At 50.5% G+C, this 18,287-nt stretch overlaps 1 protein-coding gene across 1 annotated transcript in view; it reads right to left on the bottom strand.

Moving 5' to 3' along the window:
- JPH3 (junctophilin 3) overlaps nt 1-17,973 on the bottom strand; it is a 106,898-nt gene extending 88,925 nt beyond the window's left edge. The window contains exons 1-2 of the mRNA XM_060253858.1: nt 17,970-17,973; nt 7,896-8,673 (exon numbers count right to left, since the gene is read on the bottom strand). Of these exons, the coding sequence (XP_060109841.1) occupies nt 7,896-8,673; nt 17,970-17,973 (782 nt within the window). The remainder of the gene's footprint in view (nt 1-7,895; nt 8,674-17,969) is intronic.
- Between the last annotated feature and the right edge of the window lie 314 nt (nt 17,974-18,287).

Raw genomic sequence — 18,287 nt, 5'->3', positions numbered from 1 at the left:
ATTCCCTATAGAGACCGATTCTCATAGAGCAGGGGTGGCCAACGGTAGCTCTCCAGATGTTTTTGCCTACCACTCCCATCAGCTCCAGCTGGCGCTGATGGGAATTGTAGGCAAAAAACATCTGTAGAGCTACCATTGGCCACCCCTGTCATATATAATGGATAATTGATCTGTGGGTATCTGGAGCTTGCCGGGGGGGGGGGCTGTTTATTGAGCTAGAGGCACCAAATTTTCAGCATAACATGCAGTGCCTCTCCTCAAAACACCACCCAAGTTTCAAAAAGATTGGGACAGGGGGCCCAATTCTATGAGCCCCAAAAGAAGGTGCTCCATCCTTCGTTATTTCCAACGGAGGGAAGACGTTTAAAAAGTGTGCGGTCCCTTTAAATGTGACGGCCAGATTTCCCTTTGGAGTTCAATGATGCTTGTCACACCCTTGCTCCTGGCTCCACCCCTGAAGTCTCCTGGCTCCACCCCCAGAGTCCCCAGATATTTCTTGAATTGGGCCTGGCTACCCACAGGTGGGGGCTGTTCCACAGTGATCTAGACCAAGATTGCCACTTGTGAGCAGGCAGAGATTCAACAGAGTTTGTGTGACAGCAAAAGGCCAGTGAGGAGCTTGAATGCAAGGCTGGCTGAAGAAGAAGACTTCTGCCTGCAGCTCAATGAGGAAAGGAAAGGTCCCCTGTGCAAGCACCAGTCATTTCCAACTCTGGGGTGACGTTGCTTTCACAACGTTTTCACGGCAGACTTTTAACGGGGTGGTTTGCCATTGCCTTCCCCAGTCCTCTATCCTTTCCCCCCAGCAAGCTGGGCCTCATTTGACCGACCTCGGAAGGATGAAAGGTTGAGTCAACCTGGAGCTGGCTACCTGAACCCAGCTTCCACCGGGGATCGAACTCAGGCCGTGAGCAGAGTTTAGGCCTGCAGTACTGCAGCTTTACCGCTCTGTGCCACGGGGCTCTTATGTAGCTGCTCTTAAAGGTTCTGCAGGGATTTTGTGGGCAAACCGTCATCTCCCCCAGCTCTTCAAATGGGGACAAAGGAAAGGAAGGAAAGGTCCCCTGTGCAAGCACCAGTCGTTTCTGACTCTGGGGGGACGTTGCTTTCACAACGTTTTCATGGCAGACTTTTTTTACGAAGTGGTTTGCCATTGCCTTCCCCAGTCATCTACACTTTCCCCCCCAGCAAGCTGGGTTCTCCTTTTACCAACCTCAGAAGGATGGAAGGCTGAGTCAACCTGGAGCCGGCTACCTGAACCAGCTTCCACCGGAATCGAACTCAGGCCATGAGCAGAGAGTTCAGACCACAGTTCTGCAGTACTGCTGCTTTACCACTCTGCGCCACGGGGCCGCTTTCAGCTCCCTGAACCACTTGCCAAAATCAGAGGATGCACCAGGGCGGCCTGTGAAGCAACAGAGGGAATCAAAGAAGTTGTGGTGGTCACCTCTGGAATGGATCCCAGTTGTACCAAAAGGCCCTGAGACAGCCAGACGCGTCACGCATGCAGGGAAACAGAAGGAGAGAGTCTTAAAAAAGGGTCATGCGCTTCACCTCCACACCACACACTTACCACTACACCAAACTGCAGGGAGAGTAAGAACGAAAGGAAGAATGGAAGTATGAAAGAAAGTACCAAGGAACAAAAGAACAAAGTTATTAAGGAAAGAATTAGAGAAAGAACAAAAGAATGAAAGTACAAAGGAATGAAGAAATGACCAAATAAAAGAATGGGAGAATGAAAGGACAGAAGGACAAAAAATACGAAAGCACGGTATGAAAGAATGAATGAATGAACAGAAGGAATGAAAGAACAGAGGCGTGGAAGAACAAAAGCGTGGCAGAAAGAATGAAGGAATGGGAGAATTGAAAAAGGACAAAGGGATTAAAGAAAGAACAGAAGAATGATAATGCAAAGAAATGAAGGAAATACTTCTTCATCCAAAGGGTGATTAACGCTTGGGAATGAAGGAATGAATGAACAAAAGAACGAAGAAATAAAAGTGTGAAAGAAAGTGCGAAGAAACAAATTACATTGCTGCAGAACAAATGCTCCTTTTCGGTGAAAAAATTTAATTACGCCCAGAATATCAGCATAATTAAACATCCAGAGCAAAACTGGGTTTTCCCCTCGGATACTGCTGAGCATTACTCAGCGATGATGATGATGCTTATCAGAAAGCCAACGTCCGATGGAAATGGGCTGCAAGCAGGAATTTGAGGGTCTGGGAAGCCTTCGTTCTCTCTGGCAGCAGGGAAATGAGCCCAGAAAGCAAGCCTGCGTTTGGGCTTGGAACGAAGGACTCGTCTGGAAAATAGGGGGACCTGTTGGGTTACCCTTTTTCCTCCCTACAAAGAAACCAAGAGGCTGTCCGTGGCTTTCTGCTGAGTATGGATCTCCTTTCTGGACAAGGGCTAGCTCAAAGCTAGGGCAGGGGAAATAGCTCCAATTCCTGGATACCAAGATCAAAAGTTTTAGATACCAACTAGGGGGGTGGGCAGGATAATCCTTTGTCCTGGGAGGGAGTAATTTTAGACACCTTGGCCATGAGAAGCTTGAGGGCCCCCCCTCCAGTTCTGGTGATGGTGGAAAGTATCCTCAAGTCACAATGCACTTCGGGTGATCTCCTTCGGGTGACTTCCTCCCCTACAACAGGCATCCCATGAGGTATGTGGGGCTGAGAGAGCTCTCCCAGGAGCTGCCCTAGAGCTCTGGCTCACCCAAGGCCATTCCAGCAGCTGCAAGTGGAGGAGTGGGGAATCAAACCCGGTTTTCCCAGATAAGAGTCTGCACACTTAACCACTACACCAAACTGGCTCTTTCAACCACCCTTTCAAGGACAACCTCTGCAAGAGCTATGGCTGACCCAAGGCCATACCAGCAGCTGCAAGTGGAGGAGAGGGGAATCAAACCTGGTTCTCCCAGATAAGAGTGCGCTCACTTAACCACTACACCAAACTGGCTCTTTCAACCACCCTTTCAAGGACAACCTCTGCAAGAGCCATGGCTGACCCAAGGCCATTCCAGCAGCTGCAAGTGGAGGAGTGGGGAATCAAACCCGGTTCTCCCAGATAAGAGAGCTCTGGCTGACCCAAGGCCATTCCAGCAGCTGCAAGTGGAGGAGTGGGGAATCAAACCCGGTTCTCCCAGATAAGAGAGCTCTGGCTGACCCAAGGCCATTCCAGCAGCTGCAAGTGGAGGAGTGGGGAATCAAACCCGGTTCTCCCAGATAAGAGAGCTCTGGCTGACCCAAGGCCATTCCAGCAGCTGCAAGTGGAGGAGTGGGGAATCAAACCCGGTTCTCCCAGAGAAGAGAGCTCTGGCTGACCCAAGGCCATTCCAGCAGCTGCAAGTGGAGGAGTGGGGAATCAAACCCGGTTCTCCCAGAGAAGAGAGCTCTGGCTGACCCAAGGCCATTCCAGCAGCTGCAAGTGGAGGAGTGGGGAATCAAACCCGGTTCTCCCAGAGAAGAGAGCTCTGGCTGACCCAAGGCCATTCCAGCAGCTGCAAGTGGAGGAATGGGGAATCAAACCCGGTTCTCCCAGATGAGAGAGCTCTGGCTGACCCAAGGCTAATCTAGCAGCTGCAAGTGGAGGAGTGGGGAATCAAACCCGGTTCTCCCATGTAAGAGTCCATGCATTTAACCATTACACCAAACTGGCAAGAGATGAACAGGGGTAGTTTGCCATTGCATGCCCCTGCATAGCAACCCTGGACTTCCTGCGTCGTCTCTCATCCAAGTACTAACGGGAGCCAACCCTATTTCTTGTATTGTGAGAAAAGAAGAAAAGTATTTCTTTCTCTAATTTCTCCATACCGTGTATAATCTTGTAAACCCTCAGTCAACGTTTCCCTTTAGCCTACTGAGGGGTGACACGATAGAGGTTTACAAGATTATGCATGGGAAAGAGAAGGTACTTTTCTCCCTTTCTCACAATACGAGAACTCGTGGACGTTCAATGAAATTGCTGAGCAGTCGAGTTAGAATGGATAAAAGGAAGTCCTTCTTCAAAGGGTGATTAACACATGGAATTCATTGCCACAGGAGGTGGTGGCGGCTACAAGCATAGCCAGCTTCAAGAGGGGATTGGATAAGCATAGGAAGCCGAGGTCCATCAGTGGCTATTAGCCACCGCTTATTGTTGGAACTCTGTCTGGGGCAGTGATGCTCTGTATTCTTGGTGCTTTGGGGGGGGGCACAGCGGGAGGGCTTCTAGTGTCCTGGCCCCACTGGTGAACCTCCTGATGGCACCTGGTTTTTTGGCCACTGTGTGACACAAAATGTTGGACTGGATGGGCCGTTGGCCTGATCCAACATGGCTTCTCTGATGTTCTTCAGTTTAAGGCAGTGATGCTCTGTATTCTTGGTGCTTGGGAGGGGCCACAGTGGGAGGGCTTCTAGTGTCCTGGCCCCACTGGTGGACCTCCTGATGGCACCTGGTTTTTTGGCCACTGTGTGACACAAAATGTTGGACTGGATGGGCCATTGGCCTGATCCAACATGACTTCTCTTATGTTCTTATGACTAATCAACCCGTTTGCACATTAAACTTGCGCTAACGAGTCAGGGAGTAATTAGAAGCTACGCCTTGCACTGAGAGTCATACTTTAATATGGGATATATTGATTAAGCCTAAAGCATTTCATACCAAAGCCTTATTTTTCTAATAATTAATAGAGAATTTCTCAGATAGAGAAAACTTTAATCCAGAAAGTACCACGCTTTGACACCTGTTCTGGACACCACATTGCTCCGATCCTTCGAACGCACTTTCTGCCTTTAACCACATGAACCACTGACCGGCGGGCCCACAAATTCAACAACAATCCGCTGCCCCGTCCGTCTTCCCGCAACCTCAACTTGGCCGGTTGAGGACAGTGCCTCGCATTCGCACTGCTCGTGCTATCATGACACAGCATTGTTTCTCCCCTAATATTTGGAACTGCTACCACTTGGCCCCATCATCACCACAAGGAAACATCTCTCAGAGCATCCACAAGCCAACGTGACGTGCGCTCAAAAGCAGGAACGGACTCCCGGAGCGGGCTGAGACAAGTGAGCTGGCTGTGGCAACGAAGCTGGCACCGAAGACAGGATTAAACCCTGCGGAGGTCCCTAGGCAGTCGAAATCTCGGGATTCTCCCTTCGCAAATTATCTCAGAGTCGGAGCGTCCACCCCGCTGTCCATGGCCCCTGCTGCGGTCTGCAGACAGCTTCTCAAAAGTCCCTGGGACCAGGGGTGGGATTCTAGCAGGAGCTCCTTTGCATATTAGGCCACACACACCCCGATGTAGCCAATCCTCTGAGAGTTTACAAAAAAGAGCCTCGTGAGCTCTCAAGAGGATTGGCTACATCAGGGGTGTGTGGCCTAATATGCAAAGGAGCTCCTGCTAGAATTCCTTACAGGGCTCTTCGTACAGGGCCTCCTGGAAGCTCCTGGAGGATTGGCTGCATCAGGGGGGTGGGGCCTAATATGCAAAGGAGGCCCTGCTAGAATTCCTTACAGGGCTCTTCGTACAGGGCCTACTGGAAGCTCCAGGAGGATTGGCTGCATCAGGGGATGGGGCCTAATATGCAAAGGAGCTCCTGCTAGAATTCCTTACAGGGCTCTTCGTACAGGGCCTACTGGAAGCTCCAGGAGGATTGGCTGCATCAGGGGGGTGGGGCCTAATATGCAAAGGAGGTCCTGCTAGAATTCCTTACAGGGCTCTTCGTACAGGGCCTCCTGGAAGCTCCTGGAGGATTGGCTGCATCAGGGGGGTGGGGCCTAATATGCAAAGGAGGTCCTGCTAGAATTCCTTACAGGGCTCTTCGTACAGGGCCTACTGGAAGCTCCAGGAGGATTGGCTGCATCAGGGGATGGGGCCTAATATGCAAAGGAGCTCCTGCTAGAATTCCTTACAGGGCTCTTCGTACAGGGCCTACTGGAAGCTCCAGGAGGATTGGCTGCATCAGGGGGGTGGGGCCTAATATGCAAAGGAGGTCCTGCTAGAATTCCTTACAGGGCTCTTCGTACAGGGCCTACTGGAAGCTCCAGGAGGATTGGCTGCATCAGGGGATGGGGCCTAATATGCAAAGGAGGTCCTGCTAGAATTCCTTACAGGGCTCTTCGTACAGGGCCTGCTGGAAGCTCCTGGAGGATTGGCTGCATCAGGGAGTGGGGCCTAATAGACAAAGGAGGTCCTGCTAGAATTCCTTACAGGGCTCTTCGTACAGGGCCTACTGTAAGCTCCAGGAGGATTGGCTGCATCAGGGGATGGGGCCTAATATGCAAAGGAGGTCCTGCTAGAATTCCTTACAGGGCTCTTCGTACAGGGCCTACTGGAAGCTCCAGGAGGATTGGCTGCATCAGGGGGGTGTGCCCTAATATGCAAAGGTGGTCCTGCTAGAATTCCTTACAGGGCTCTTCATACAGGGCCTACTGGAAGCTCCAGGAGGATTGGCTGCATCAGGGGATGGGGCCTAATATGCAAAGGAGGTCCTGCTAGAATTCCTTACAGGGCTCTTCGTACAGGGCCTACTGAGAGCTCCAGGAGGATTGGCTGCATCAGGGGATGGGGCCTAATAGGCAAAGGAGGTCCTGCTAGAATTCCTTACAGGGCTCTTCGTACAGGGCCTACTGTAAGCTCCAGGAGGATTGGCTGCATCAGGGGTTTGTGGCCTAATGTGCAAAGGAGGTCCTGCTAGAATTTCTTACAGGGCTCTTCGTACAGGGCCTGCTGGAAGCTCCAGGAGGATTGGCTACATCAGGGGTGTGTGGCCTAATCAGGACTTATTTGTAGCAGGAGCTCCTTTGCATATTAGACCACACTCCCCTGATGTAGCCAATCTTCCTGGAGCTTACAGTAGGCCCTTTACGAAGAGCCTGGGAAGCTCCAGGAGGATTGGCTACATCAGGGGTGTGTGGCCTAATCAAGACTTTTTTGTAGCAGGAACTCCTTTGCATATTAAGCCACACCCCCCCTGATGTAGCCAATCCTCCTGGAGCTTACAGGAGGCCCTGTACTAAGAGATCTGCAAGCTTTGGAGGATTGGCTACATCAGGGAGCTGTGGCCTAAAAGGCAAAGAAGTTCCTGCTACAAAAGAAGCCCTAGATGGACCCAGGGCCAAGGCGTGGGAGTTGGCAAACTAGGCAACCATCCCCACGCCTTGGATTCGCTTTCCTTCCACAGCACCCTCTGAATTCAGAAAGCGCTGGGGAGGGGACGTGCCAGGAGTGTTTTTCTTGTCTTTAATGGGTTGGAGGAAGGTCCCCCAACCCCTTTAAGCCAAGAAACAATGGCGCTTCCACTCCGCAGTGCTCGCTGAACTTGGCGAGTGTTGCGGAGGGGACACGGCGAGTGCGCTGTGTGATGATGTCACCGAGTGCCCTGTGTGATGACGTCATCACACAGGGCTCTTGGCATGTCCCCTCCGCAACACTCGCCAAGTTCAGCGGGCGACATCATCAACACTCGCCAAGTTCACCTCTGGGTGACATCATCACACAGGGCACTCAGTGTGTCCCATCCGCAACACTCGCCAAGTTCAGCGGGCGACATCATCAACACTCGCCAAGTTCACCTCTGGGTGACGTCATCACTTGGTGTGAGTGAAAAATTTACTCATGGGGAGGCGCATTAGGGTTCTGCCTCAGGCGGCAGAATCCCACACGCCAGGCCTGGATGGACCCAACTTCAACGCTGAAGACCTCTGAATTCATTTCCACGTAAGACTGGACGTGATACTGAGCCTGCCTCTAGCTTTCCAGCCTTGGCTCAGTCTTGCAGCTGGACTTTGCCAGATTCCAAATCCTGCACCCCCCCTCACCCTTGACGAAAAGGACCACCCACCCACGGCTTCCTCCTTCTCTGACGCCGAGAATGCCCCATGGCAACCAGGCCCGGCCTTACCTGGAAGCCGCGATCTCCGCTTTCTGCTTGGCGATGGTGGCCGCGTGCTCCGCCGCCTCGACGGCGCGGTCCACCTTCTCACGGATCTTGCTGGCCCTCAGCGGGATGAGGTTCTTCCGCTTCCCACTGACCAGGACATTCTGTTTGTATTTCCCCTCCTCCTTGGTGCCATCCGGGAAGGTCATGCAGCCGTAGCCATGGCGCTTGTTGCCGGCCCACTCCCCCTCGTACTTGAGGCCGTCCGAGCGCTGGCTGATCCCGAAGCCCGAGCGCTTGTCGTTCTTCCACTCCCCGACATAGACCTCCGTCGTGGTGGCGTCGATGTCATCCTCGATGACCGACAGCTCCGCTTCCCCTTCGCCCAGGCTGATGGTGGAGTTGATGTCGCTGGCCGTGGAGCTGACGGTGCTCAGGCCTGCCTCGCTGCGGAAGGAGCTCTGCTTGCTGCGCTGGCTGGCCAGGGAGCTCTTGGATTCGGATTTGCGCAGCTTGAGTCCGCTCAGCAGGGACCTGCGGAAGAGGCCCTTCTTCTTGCTCTTGAGGATCTCCGCGTCACTGTGAGCAATCAGGACGAACCCACCACGGGAGACTGCGGGGCTGCCGGCCACAGCGGGGGAAGAGTCGGGGTGCAGCGCCGTGCCGTTGGTGTGCTCGCTGCGCAGAGAGTTGATAGAGGTCCTTAGGGGTGACCGGATGACGGCGGCCATGCCGTACGGGACGCTCTGCCGGACGCCGTATCCCTGGCGCATCCCGCCAAGCCACTGGCCCTGGTACGTCCCTGAGGGCAAAGAGCCAGGAAAAGGAAACACGGTTAGCAAACCAACCACAACAAGATGACTCGAGTCAGAGAAAAGTACCAAGGCCTTAGCACTGTTCCCGAGAACACATCTGGAGCAGAGGTCCATCAGTGGCTACTAGCCACAGCTTATCATATGTTGAACATATGAAGCTTCCTTATACTGAATCAGGCCCTTGGTCCATCAAAGTCAGTATTGTCTTCTCAGACTGGCAGCGGCTCTCCAGGGTCTCAAGCTGAGGTTTTTCACACCTATTTGCCTGGACCCTTTTTTGGAGATGCCAGGGATTGAACCTGGGACCTTCTGCTTCCCAAGCAGATGCTCTACCACTGAGCCACCGTCCCTCCCCATTGGAACTCTCTGAGGCAACTGATGCTCTGTATTCTTGGTGCTTGGGGGGGGGCACAATGGGAGGGTTTTTAGCCCCGCTGGTGGATCTCCTGATGGCACCTGGTTTTTTTGGCCACTGTGTGACACAGAGTGTTGGACTGGAGGGGCCATTGGCCTGATCCAGCATGGCTTCTCTTATGTCTGGGCCAGTGATGCTCTGTATTCTTGGTGTGTGTGTGTGTGTGTGTGTGTGGTGGTAATTAGGAGGGCTTCTAGTGTCCTGGCCCCACTGGTGGATCTCCTGATGGCACCTGGGTTTTTTGGCCACTGTGTGACACAGAGTGTTGGACTGGAGGAGCCATTGGTCTGATTCAACATGGCTTCTCTTATGTTCTTATGTCTGGGGCAAGTGATGCTCTATATTCTTGGTGCTTGGGTGGGGGGAGGGAACAGTGGGAGGGCTTCTAGTGTCTTGGCCCCACCTGGTTTTTTTGGCCACTGTGTGATGCAGAGTGTTGAACTGGATGGGCCATTGGCCTGATCCAACATGGCTTCTCTTATGTTCTTATTCCGAGTCTTCCCAAAGCTTTGGAAAACTTTTGGAGCATTTAAAAAGCAGGCGAGGAGAAACTCAAATTGCTAGAACATACTCTCACTGCCCAAAGAAACGAAGAGGTTTTTGTACTTCTGTGTTTTGCTTTCCAACGCTAAAGAAAAATTGTTTTCTACCAGAGGTTGCATTAAAGCAAGTCTGGCTGGGTTTTGCAGGATACCAATGGCTGAAAAGCAGCATAACAAATTTTAAGTCCAGCGGCTTTATGTAAGTACTAACAATATTATTGTCTTCTATTATGTTGGCTAATGTTGAAGTGATATTTTGCATGGTACTTGTAGGAAAAGATTTAAAATAAAGAGTACTTAAAAGGCCAACTAGTGCTTATTCAAGGAATGAGCTTTCATGTGCAGGCTTCAGATACACAAAGGTGGAAGTTAACACATACACAAACACACACACACACACACATATGACTGATTCAGGTCAGACCAATACAGCTGTCCACCTGAAAAGCAGAAACACTGCATTGCAATTCCACACCAGTCCAGAAGAGGGCAGCGATATTTATGATGCAGCTTTCTCCCTCAGAGACAATCGCATTTGTTCCCTAGGCCATCTTCCATCCATCCATCCATCTATCTATCTATCTATCTATCTATCTATCTATCTATCTATCTATCTATCTATCTATCTATCTATCTATCTATCTATCTATCTATCTATCTATCGAGACTGTCTATCTGTGCATCACCTTTCAACAAAACAAAGGCCCCCAACAGTGGTGTACAACATACTAAGCTCTTACAATAAAACCAATAAGGCAGCTTCAAAAATGACTTCAGAAACCCCTGTTCATGGTTCCAACCGATATTCCCTTTAAGCTGTGAAAACTTGTGAGCAAAAAATTCTGCTTTGTGAGCTACTGGTATTAAAGTTGTAAGCCGCTGCATAAATCAGTTTGCTCTGGGGCCATTTTTCCTGAGCCGAGAAGACGACGACGACTGCAGATTTATACCCCGCCCTTCTCTCTGAATCAGAGCAGCTCACAATCTTCTTTACCTTCCTCACCCACAACAAACACCCTGTGAGGTGGCTGGAGCTAAGAGGGCTCTCACAGCAGCTGCCCTTTCAAGGACAACTTCTGCCAGAGCTATGGCTGACCCAAGGCCATTCCAGCAGCTGCAAGTGGAGGAGTGGGGAATCAAACCCGGTTCTCCCAAATAAGAGTCCGCGCACTTCACCGCTACACCGAACTGGCTCTCAAAACAAAATGCATGGCAAAAATGTGTGAGCTGGAGGCTAAAAAATTGTGAGCTAGCTCACACTAACGCAGCTAAGAGGGAACACTGGTTCCAACCCCCCCTCCCCTCCCCAAGCAGCATCACTGGACAGTGCAACTCAAATGCTCCCCCCCCCCTTCAAGAGTAAAAAACTCTATGAATCTGTTCTGATCGGAGAGTTCAGGTTTTCTTACCCTACGCCTGGTCAAGTTCAAACTCACCGTTCCCCTGGAGACAGTGTCTGCTTTGGAGAGGGCCTCAAAGACATTAGATTCTGCCGAGGTCCTTCTGTTCCATAGGACCCACCACCCCCAAATCTTCAGGAGTTTCCCAACACAAAGCCAGGCAGCCTAGCTGGCAGGCCAGGGGCTCTTCTGGAGGTTGGTATCCCTTAGAGTTGCCAGGTTTCCCTTGGCCATGGTTGTGGGATGGGAGTAGCGTTGTCCGATCCAGGCTGGAAAACACCTGGAGGTTGGGGCTGAGTAGGGTTGCCAAGTCCAATTCAAGAAATATCTGGGGACTTTGGGGGTGGAGCCAGGAGCAAAGGTGGGACAAGCAGAATGGAACTCCAAAGGGAGGCCTGGCCATCCCATTTAAAGGAACCGCACTCCTTTTAAATGCCTTCCCTCCACTTAGAATAATGAAGAATAGGAGCACCTTCTCTGGGGGGCTTATAGAATTGGAGCCCCTGGTCCAATCCTTCTGAAATTTGGAGGGTGTTTTGAGGAGAGGCGTCAGATGCTATGCTGCAAATATGGTGTCTCTACCTCAAAATACAGCCTCCCCAGGACCCCAGATACCCATGGACCTATTCTCCATTATACCCCATGGGAATCGGTCTCCATAGGGAATAATGGAGTGCCCAGCAGACATTTCCCTCCCCCCGCCCCGCTTTCTCATGACCCTGAAGAAGGGGTAGGGCCTCCAAACTGGGGGATCCCCTGCCCTCCCCTGGGGATTATGCAACAGAAGAAAGTCACACGGATAGGAGACTAGAAGAAAAGCAACAGCTCTGTGTATAAAGTACCTCTTGTCCCATATAAAGTACTCACAAAATTTCTCAATAAAGATGCCTTCTCCAATAAATATTCCAGTTTCTTTACCGGTATCAAAAAATTCATAAACTATTCATAGCATTTCCAGATTTGCGCCATGTATGCAGAGGTTACTCAAATCATTTTCCAAGCACCATCAGCTTACAGGCATACCTGGTCTGAACTCCTGTTTCACCTTCTCTAAGCTATAATTCCATACCACTGTATTGCTTCACTCTTCACACTGATTCTCTGTCCTTGTTCCATTATTTCAAAAGATTTCAGAAATAATGGAATAAGGAGAGCGTATCAGTGTGAAGAGCGAATTTTTTTGGTACTAGTAAAGAAACTGGAATATTTATTGGAGAAGGCATCTTTATTGAGAAATTCTGTGAGTACTTAACATAAGAACATAAGAGAAGCCATGCTGGATCAGCCAATGGCCCATCCAGTCCAACACTCTGTGTCACAAAGTGGCCAAAATTTTATATATACACACACACACACACACACACACACTGTGGCTAATAGCCACTGATGGACCTCTGCTCCATATTTTTATCTATTTTTATATTGGACAAGAGGTACTTTGTACATGGAGCTGTGGCTTTTCTTCTATTCACTTGGGGATTGACAAACACTACAACTCTGAACCGGGGAGCGATATCTCTCAAATGCTCTCTGAATTTAATTGGTCAAATTGGTCAGCACATATTGAGAGAAAAATCAAAGCAATGGGTTTATCCCTAGAACTATTGTCCATTGCGTCCTTCACCACCGCAGTCCAACAAATTAAAAACAGGTTGCTAGATACTGAGCGCCAAGACCTATACAGTCTGGCTAAGAAAACTTGTTCCCCACTGAGTTTTGAGATCTCTCTTAGTACCTCATCTCTATCCGTCTTGCAGGTGCCCCAGCAGCGTAGAGCTTTTCTCCCTGCCAGATGCAACGCCATGCCCTCGGCCATTCTCTATGGCAGATTTAACAAGGCAGCCTACTCAGTTAGATACTGTCTCTGTAAGCAAAAATGTGTGGAGTCAGTTACTCATATTCTTCTTTCTTGTAATTTGTATACAGATCTTCGTCACAAGTATTTACATCCTCTTTTAGTTAGCGTGGTTGATTGTTCTGATGCACTTAAGGTTTATAGGCTTTTGAACGATACTTCATCTAGTGTCACTGGGAAAGTGGCTCAGTTTCTTTATTCTGTTTCAAAGGCACGCCAGAGGATCTCATAGAAATAGTTTGTGTTGATGCTTTTCCTGATGTAAATGTATGCAATCGTTCCATTTTACTTTTTTTTTCTTAACCAATTTGCTCTGATATATATATATCTACATATTTTATGCCAATAATGGCTAACTTGACTTGACAGGCCTAGGGTTGAGGCTGTGGAGGGAAGGGACCACCTCAGTGGGGTACAATGCCAGAGAGTCCACCCTCCAAAGCACCCATTTTATCCAGGGGAAACTGATCTCTGTAGTCTGGAGAGGAGCAGTAGTCGGTGCGAAAAGGATCTCAGAGTCTTAGTGGATCATAAGCTGAACATAAGTCAACAGTGTGATGCGGTGGCTAAAAAGGCAAATGCAATTTTGGGCTGTATCAACAGAAGTATAGTGTCCAGATCACGTGATGTGATGGTGTCGCTTTACTTTGCTCTGGTAAGACCTCACCTGGAGTATTGTGTTCAGTTTTGGGCACCACGTTTTAAGAAGGATATAGACAAGCTGGAAGGGGTCCAGAGGAGGGCAACGAAGATGGTGAGGGGTCTGGAGACCGAGTCCTATGAGGAAAGGTTGAAGGAGCTGGGCATGTTTAGCCTGGAGAGGAGGCGGCTGAGAGGTGATAGAATCACCATCTTCAAATACTTGAAGGGCTATCCTATAGAGGATGGTGTGGAATTGTTTTCTGTGGCTCTGGAAGGTAGGACCAGAACCAATGGGTTGAAATTCAATCAAAAGAGTTTCCAGCTCAACATTAGGAAGAACTGCCTGACCGTTAGAGAGATTCCTAAGTGGAACAAGCTTCCTCAGGAGGTGGTGGGCTCTCCTTCCTTGGAGGTTTTGAAACAGAGGCTGGAGGGCCATCTGACAGCAACAAAGACCCTGTGAATTTAGGGGGAGGTGTTTGTGAGTTTCCTGCATTGTGCAGGGGGGTTGGACTACATCACCCTGAAGGTCCCTTCCAACTCTATGATCCCTTGATTCTAGGATTCTATGAGTTGAAATTCCAGGGTGTCCCCAGGTCCCACCTGGAGGCTGCTGGCATCCCTAGACCTTGTGGGCCAGGGTGGCTGTCTTTTTGCTTTGAACAGTGAGATCACCATAGAAGCAAGAAATAAGCAGGAAAAACGAAGGCCATGCAGCAGCCGTTGAAGCTCACTGCGATGAAGACGTAGAAGAAGAGTTGGCTTTTGGATTCATTTCAGAGAGCTAGGGTAGCCAATCTCAGATGGGGGAGGGGATCTTCCGATTTGGAGGCTTCCCCCCCCCCCCCCCGCCTTCAGGATTATCAGAAAGCATGGTGAAGATTCTAGGGTATAATTGAGAATCAATCTGTGGGTATTTGGGGCTCTGGGGGGGCTATGTTTTGAAGTAGAGGCTCCACATTTTCAGCATAGCATTTGGTGCCTCCCCCCAAAACACCCTCCAAGTTTCAAAAAGACTGGACAGCAGGATCCAATTCTATGAGCTCCAAAAGAAGCTGCCCCCCTCCTCTATTATTTAAAAAAGGAAGGCGTTTAAAAGGAATTTGGTCCCTTTAAAGTAATGGCCAGAACTCCCTTCAGAGTATAGTCTTGATCCTGGCTCCACCCCTCCAAAGTCCCCAGCTACTTCTTGAGTTGGACTTGGCAACCCTAAGCACGTTGGCCAACAGCAGAACAGCCAGATTCAACTCGCTCTGAAAGGCGCTTCGTCCCTCAAACGTTTCTTCCCCAAAACTCTTGCTGGTTTCGAAGGTGTTTCCGGACTCGTCTGTAACAGACTGGGATTAGCGTGCAGCCAAGAGGCCTGAAGGTGGTCTGCACGTCCTGATCTACCAGCAAGAGAGCCCCAGCCACCAACCAAGCCCCACAGTCTTGGCAGCAGAATATCAGAGACAGGGCAAGAGGCACATGAGTTCAGCAAGTGTGTGGGCTCAGCAACAGGCGGGTCGTTTTGTAGAAAAATGGGTGGCGAAGCTCATTAGCAGAACTCATTAGCATACACTGACCCCCACCCCCAGCCAAAAGCAATCCGATGCAAGAAAGGCGAGCCCTGGGCAAGTGAGGCCTGCTTGGGCTAGCTAGAGATCCAGCCAGCCCAAGCAGGCCTTGCTCACCTGGGCTCTCCTGGGCTGCCCCGCCCCCAGTCAAAAGGCCAGCAAGCAACCTGCCTCCCAAAATCACGTAAGAAGTGGAGGAAGGGCGGCACGGGCTTCTCCAAAGTAGCGTTGTCCGGTGGGGGACTTTCACACGCAAAGCACGCGTGATGCAATGACGTCACCCAGAAGTGACGTCATCAGGCCGGCGACGTTGCTTGCAGCTGCTCTAGGAATTACCGGGGAAACTCTATGGTTTTCCTGGATGCTCTAGCCATTTGGGAGGGGAAAACTCTATGGTACCCCTTGTACCATAGAGTTTTCCCCTCCCAAATGGCTAGAGCGTCCAAGAAAACCATAGCGTTTTCCTTGAAATGCCTAGAGCGGCCGCAAGCGTTGTCACCAGTGCGATGACATCACTTCTGGGTGTCATCGTGCCAATGATGTTGGGGGAAGTTCCCTCCGCTGGCCCAATGTGGGCCTGTGGGTTGAGAACCTCCTAGGTGGGGGAATCTCCGCCCGGACCGGGGGCTTCGCAGCCCTACTGCAGGGGTTAATGAGGGCTGCGGGGGGGGGGTGGCAAAGCCCCTGGTGACTGGCTGGCTGCCCGCTCTCCTAATCCAGGGATTGTTATGCAGCTGCACCTACTATTCAACGGACAAGGTAGGTGGGGAGGAGGAGGGGGAACCCTCAGAAAGGCTCAGGAGCACCGCTCCTGTGAGCTCCTGCTGAATCCGAGGCCTCGGCCAAGGACACCCAAGGCGCGCATCTTGTTCACAAACTCTAGTTCAAAGTAATGGCTTAACATCTCGCACACCCATCCTGGGTATCCGGGACCAGGCCTTTGAAATGCCTGCAGCGCGGAGAGTCTGCAGAAGACACCTTCTCTGACTCCCTTAAGCTTTGCTTCCGCCCCCACGGGCGTAAAGACAGAGGCAGAACTCAACAGATAGGATTAATGGAGGATTTATAGGATTAAGTGTGGGGAAATAGGGGAAGATTAGGGATTAGGACGAGGACCAAGAGGAGGAGGGCTGGGGGCTGAGCATCGGGACAGAAGTTGTCTGTATTGCCCGGCCTGTGGGAAAGGAGAGCTGTATTTCATAGAATCATAGAGTTGGAAGGGACCTCCAGGGTCTAGTCCAACCCCCTGCATAATGCAGGAAACTCACAAATCCCCCCCCCCCTAAATTCACAGGATCTTCATTGCAGTCAGATGGCCATCTAGCCTCCATTTAAAAACCTCCAAGGAAGGAGAGTCCTTTTGCTTATTTGCTTATTGTATGACAGAGTTGCACACCGGAAGCCTACAATAACCTAAAGTATGGAACGAAGTAGATATAATGGGTATGGAGACTGGGTGGGCAATCCCCCTAAATACCAATATCTAATTTTTTCAATCCACTCAGTTGAAGCTGGGGAAAGTTCAAAGAGCTCATTCACATCTCCCTGGAAAGCACGACACTCACATGCCTGTGACAGATGGAAAAAGGAGACCGAAGAAGATCGCAGATTTATACCCCACCCATCTCTCTGAATCAGAGTGGTTTACGATCTCCTTTATCTTCTTCCCCCGCAACAGACACCCTGTGAGGTAAGTGGGGCTGAGAGAGCTCTCCCAGAAGTTGCCTTTTCAAGGACAAACTCTGCGAGAGCTATGGCTGACCCAAGGCCATTCCAGCAGCTGCAAGTGGAGGAGTGGGGAATCAAACCTGGTTCTCCCAGATAAGAGTCCGCACACTTAACCAATACACCAAATGGGGGTGGGGTGGGGGCTCACCACAATTCTAGCTCGCCTCCTCGTGGTGCGCCCTGGATAACGCTGAAGAGCCAGAACTTCTGGCTGCCAGACAATCATAGGATCTCCTGGCTACATTGCATGCATAGAAAGGAGAGGATTTAGTGCCATCCCAAGGAAGTGACTGTTTGGAAGGGGCTGGCTGAAGGCCAGAGTTTTTTTTGTAGCAGGAACTCCTTTGCCTATTGGGCCACACACACCCTGATGTAGCCAAGCCTCCAAGAGCTTGCAGGGTTCATCTTACAGGGCCTACTGTAAACCCTTGGCAGATTGGCTAGATCGGGGGGGGGGGGGGGTGTGTGGCCTAATATGCAAAGGAGTTCCTGTTCCAAAAAAAGCCCAGCCTGGGGGAAAGGAGAGCTGTATTTCATAGAATCCCACCCTTGGGTGCAGGCTTAAGCTGATGTTATGCCTCCTGGTGGCAATTGTGCATCTAGGACTGCCGTTTCCAGGTTGGAGGTGGAGCTTGGGAGAAAGGCGAGGTTTGTGGAAGAGAAGGCATTCTCAGGGGTACAGTGCCATAGAGTCCAGCCTCCAAAGCAGCTGTTTTCCCCAGAGTAACTGTCATCTGGGGATCAGTTTCAATTCCCGGAGCTATCAAGTCACCATCTGAAGGCCCTTTCAAAGGAAGCGAAGGACCAAGAGAAATGTGGAGCTGTGCTTGATCCCTGGAGATAAGCAGAGCAGAGCCAAATGGAAACCGTATCCCTTGGTGAGCTGCCTGAAGAAGGATTCTCTGAAACTGGACGGAAGCAGCAGTCCAGTTGCAGCCACACCCAGTTTGGGAACTGCAATCACGCCTGCATTGGTGAATTGGACTTCAGGGAGTCCTACGAACGAAGAAAAACATTGTATATTGCAAAATGGACTGTGAAATAATTCCAAATGAATATGTGAAAAATACTGTGGTTTAAAATATTGTTTTCAATATATGTATTAGTTAAAGCTCTCACGGAGTGTTCTAAGTTATGTACCTTACTCATACCCGCGAGCTCTCTGGCTTCACACCATTTGATGGCCATCTGACAGCGATGAAGATCCTGTGAATTTGGGGTAGGTCTTTGTGGGTTTCCTGCATTGTGCAGGGGGGTTGGACTAGATGACCCTGGAGGTCCCTTCCAACTCTAGGATTCGAAGCCAAATTGCCTCACATGCAGCAATTCAACAGGTATAGCTTTCCCACACCACCGTGCCAGGGAAATTTGCACTAGGTAGATCTCACGCTTTGCTCGCCATATTGTTGTGAAAGAACTACTGTCCTTTGAACTTTTGGGGGGAAGCACAATACCAGAGGATC

Source organism: Heteronotia binoei, chromosome 14, assembly GCF_032191835.1.
Source record: "Heteronotia binoei isolate CCM8104 ecotype False Entrance Well chromosome 14, APGP_CSIRO_Hbin_v1, whole genome shotgun sequence".
NCBI classification, from domain to species: domain Eukaryota; kingdom Metazoa; phylum Chordata; class Lepidosauria; order Squamata; family Gekkonidae; genus Heteronotia; species Heteronotia binoei.
The sequence above is the reverse complement of the archived record's forward strand: the minus strand, read 5'-3'. Positions and strand labels throughout refer to the sequence as shown.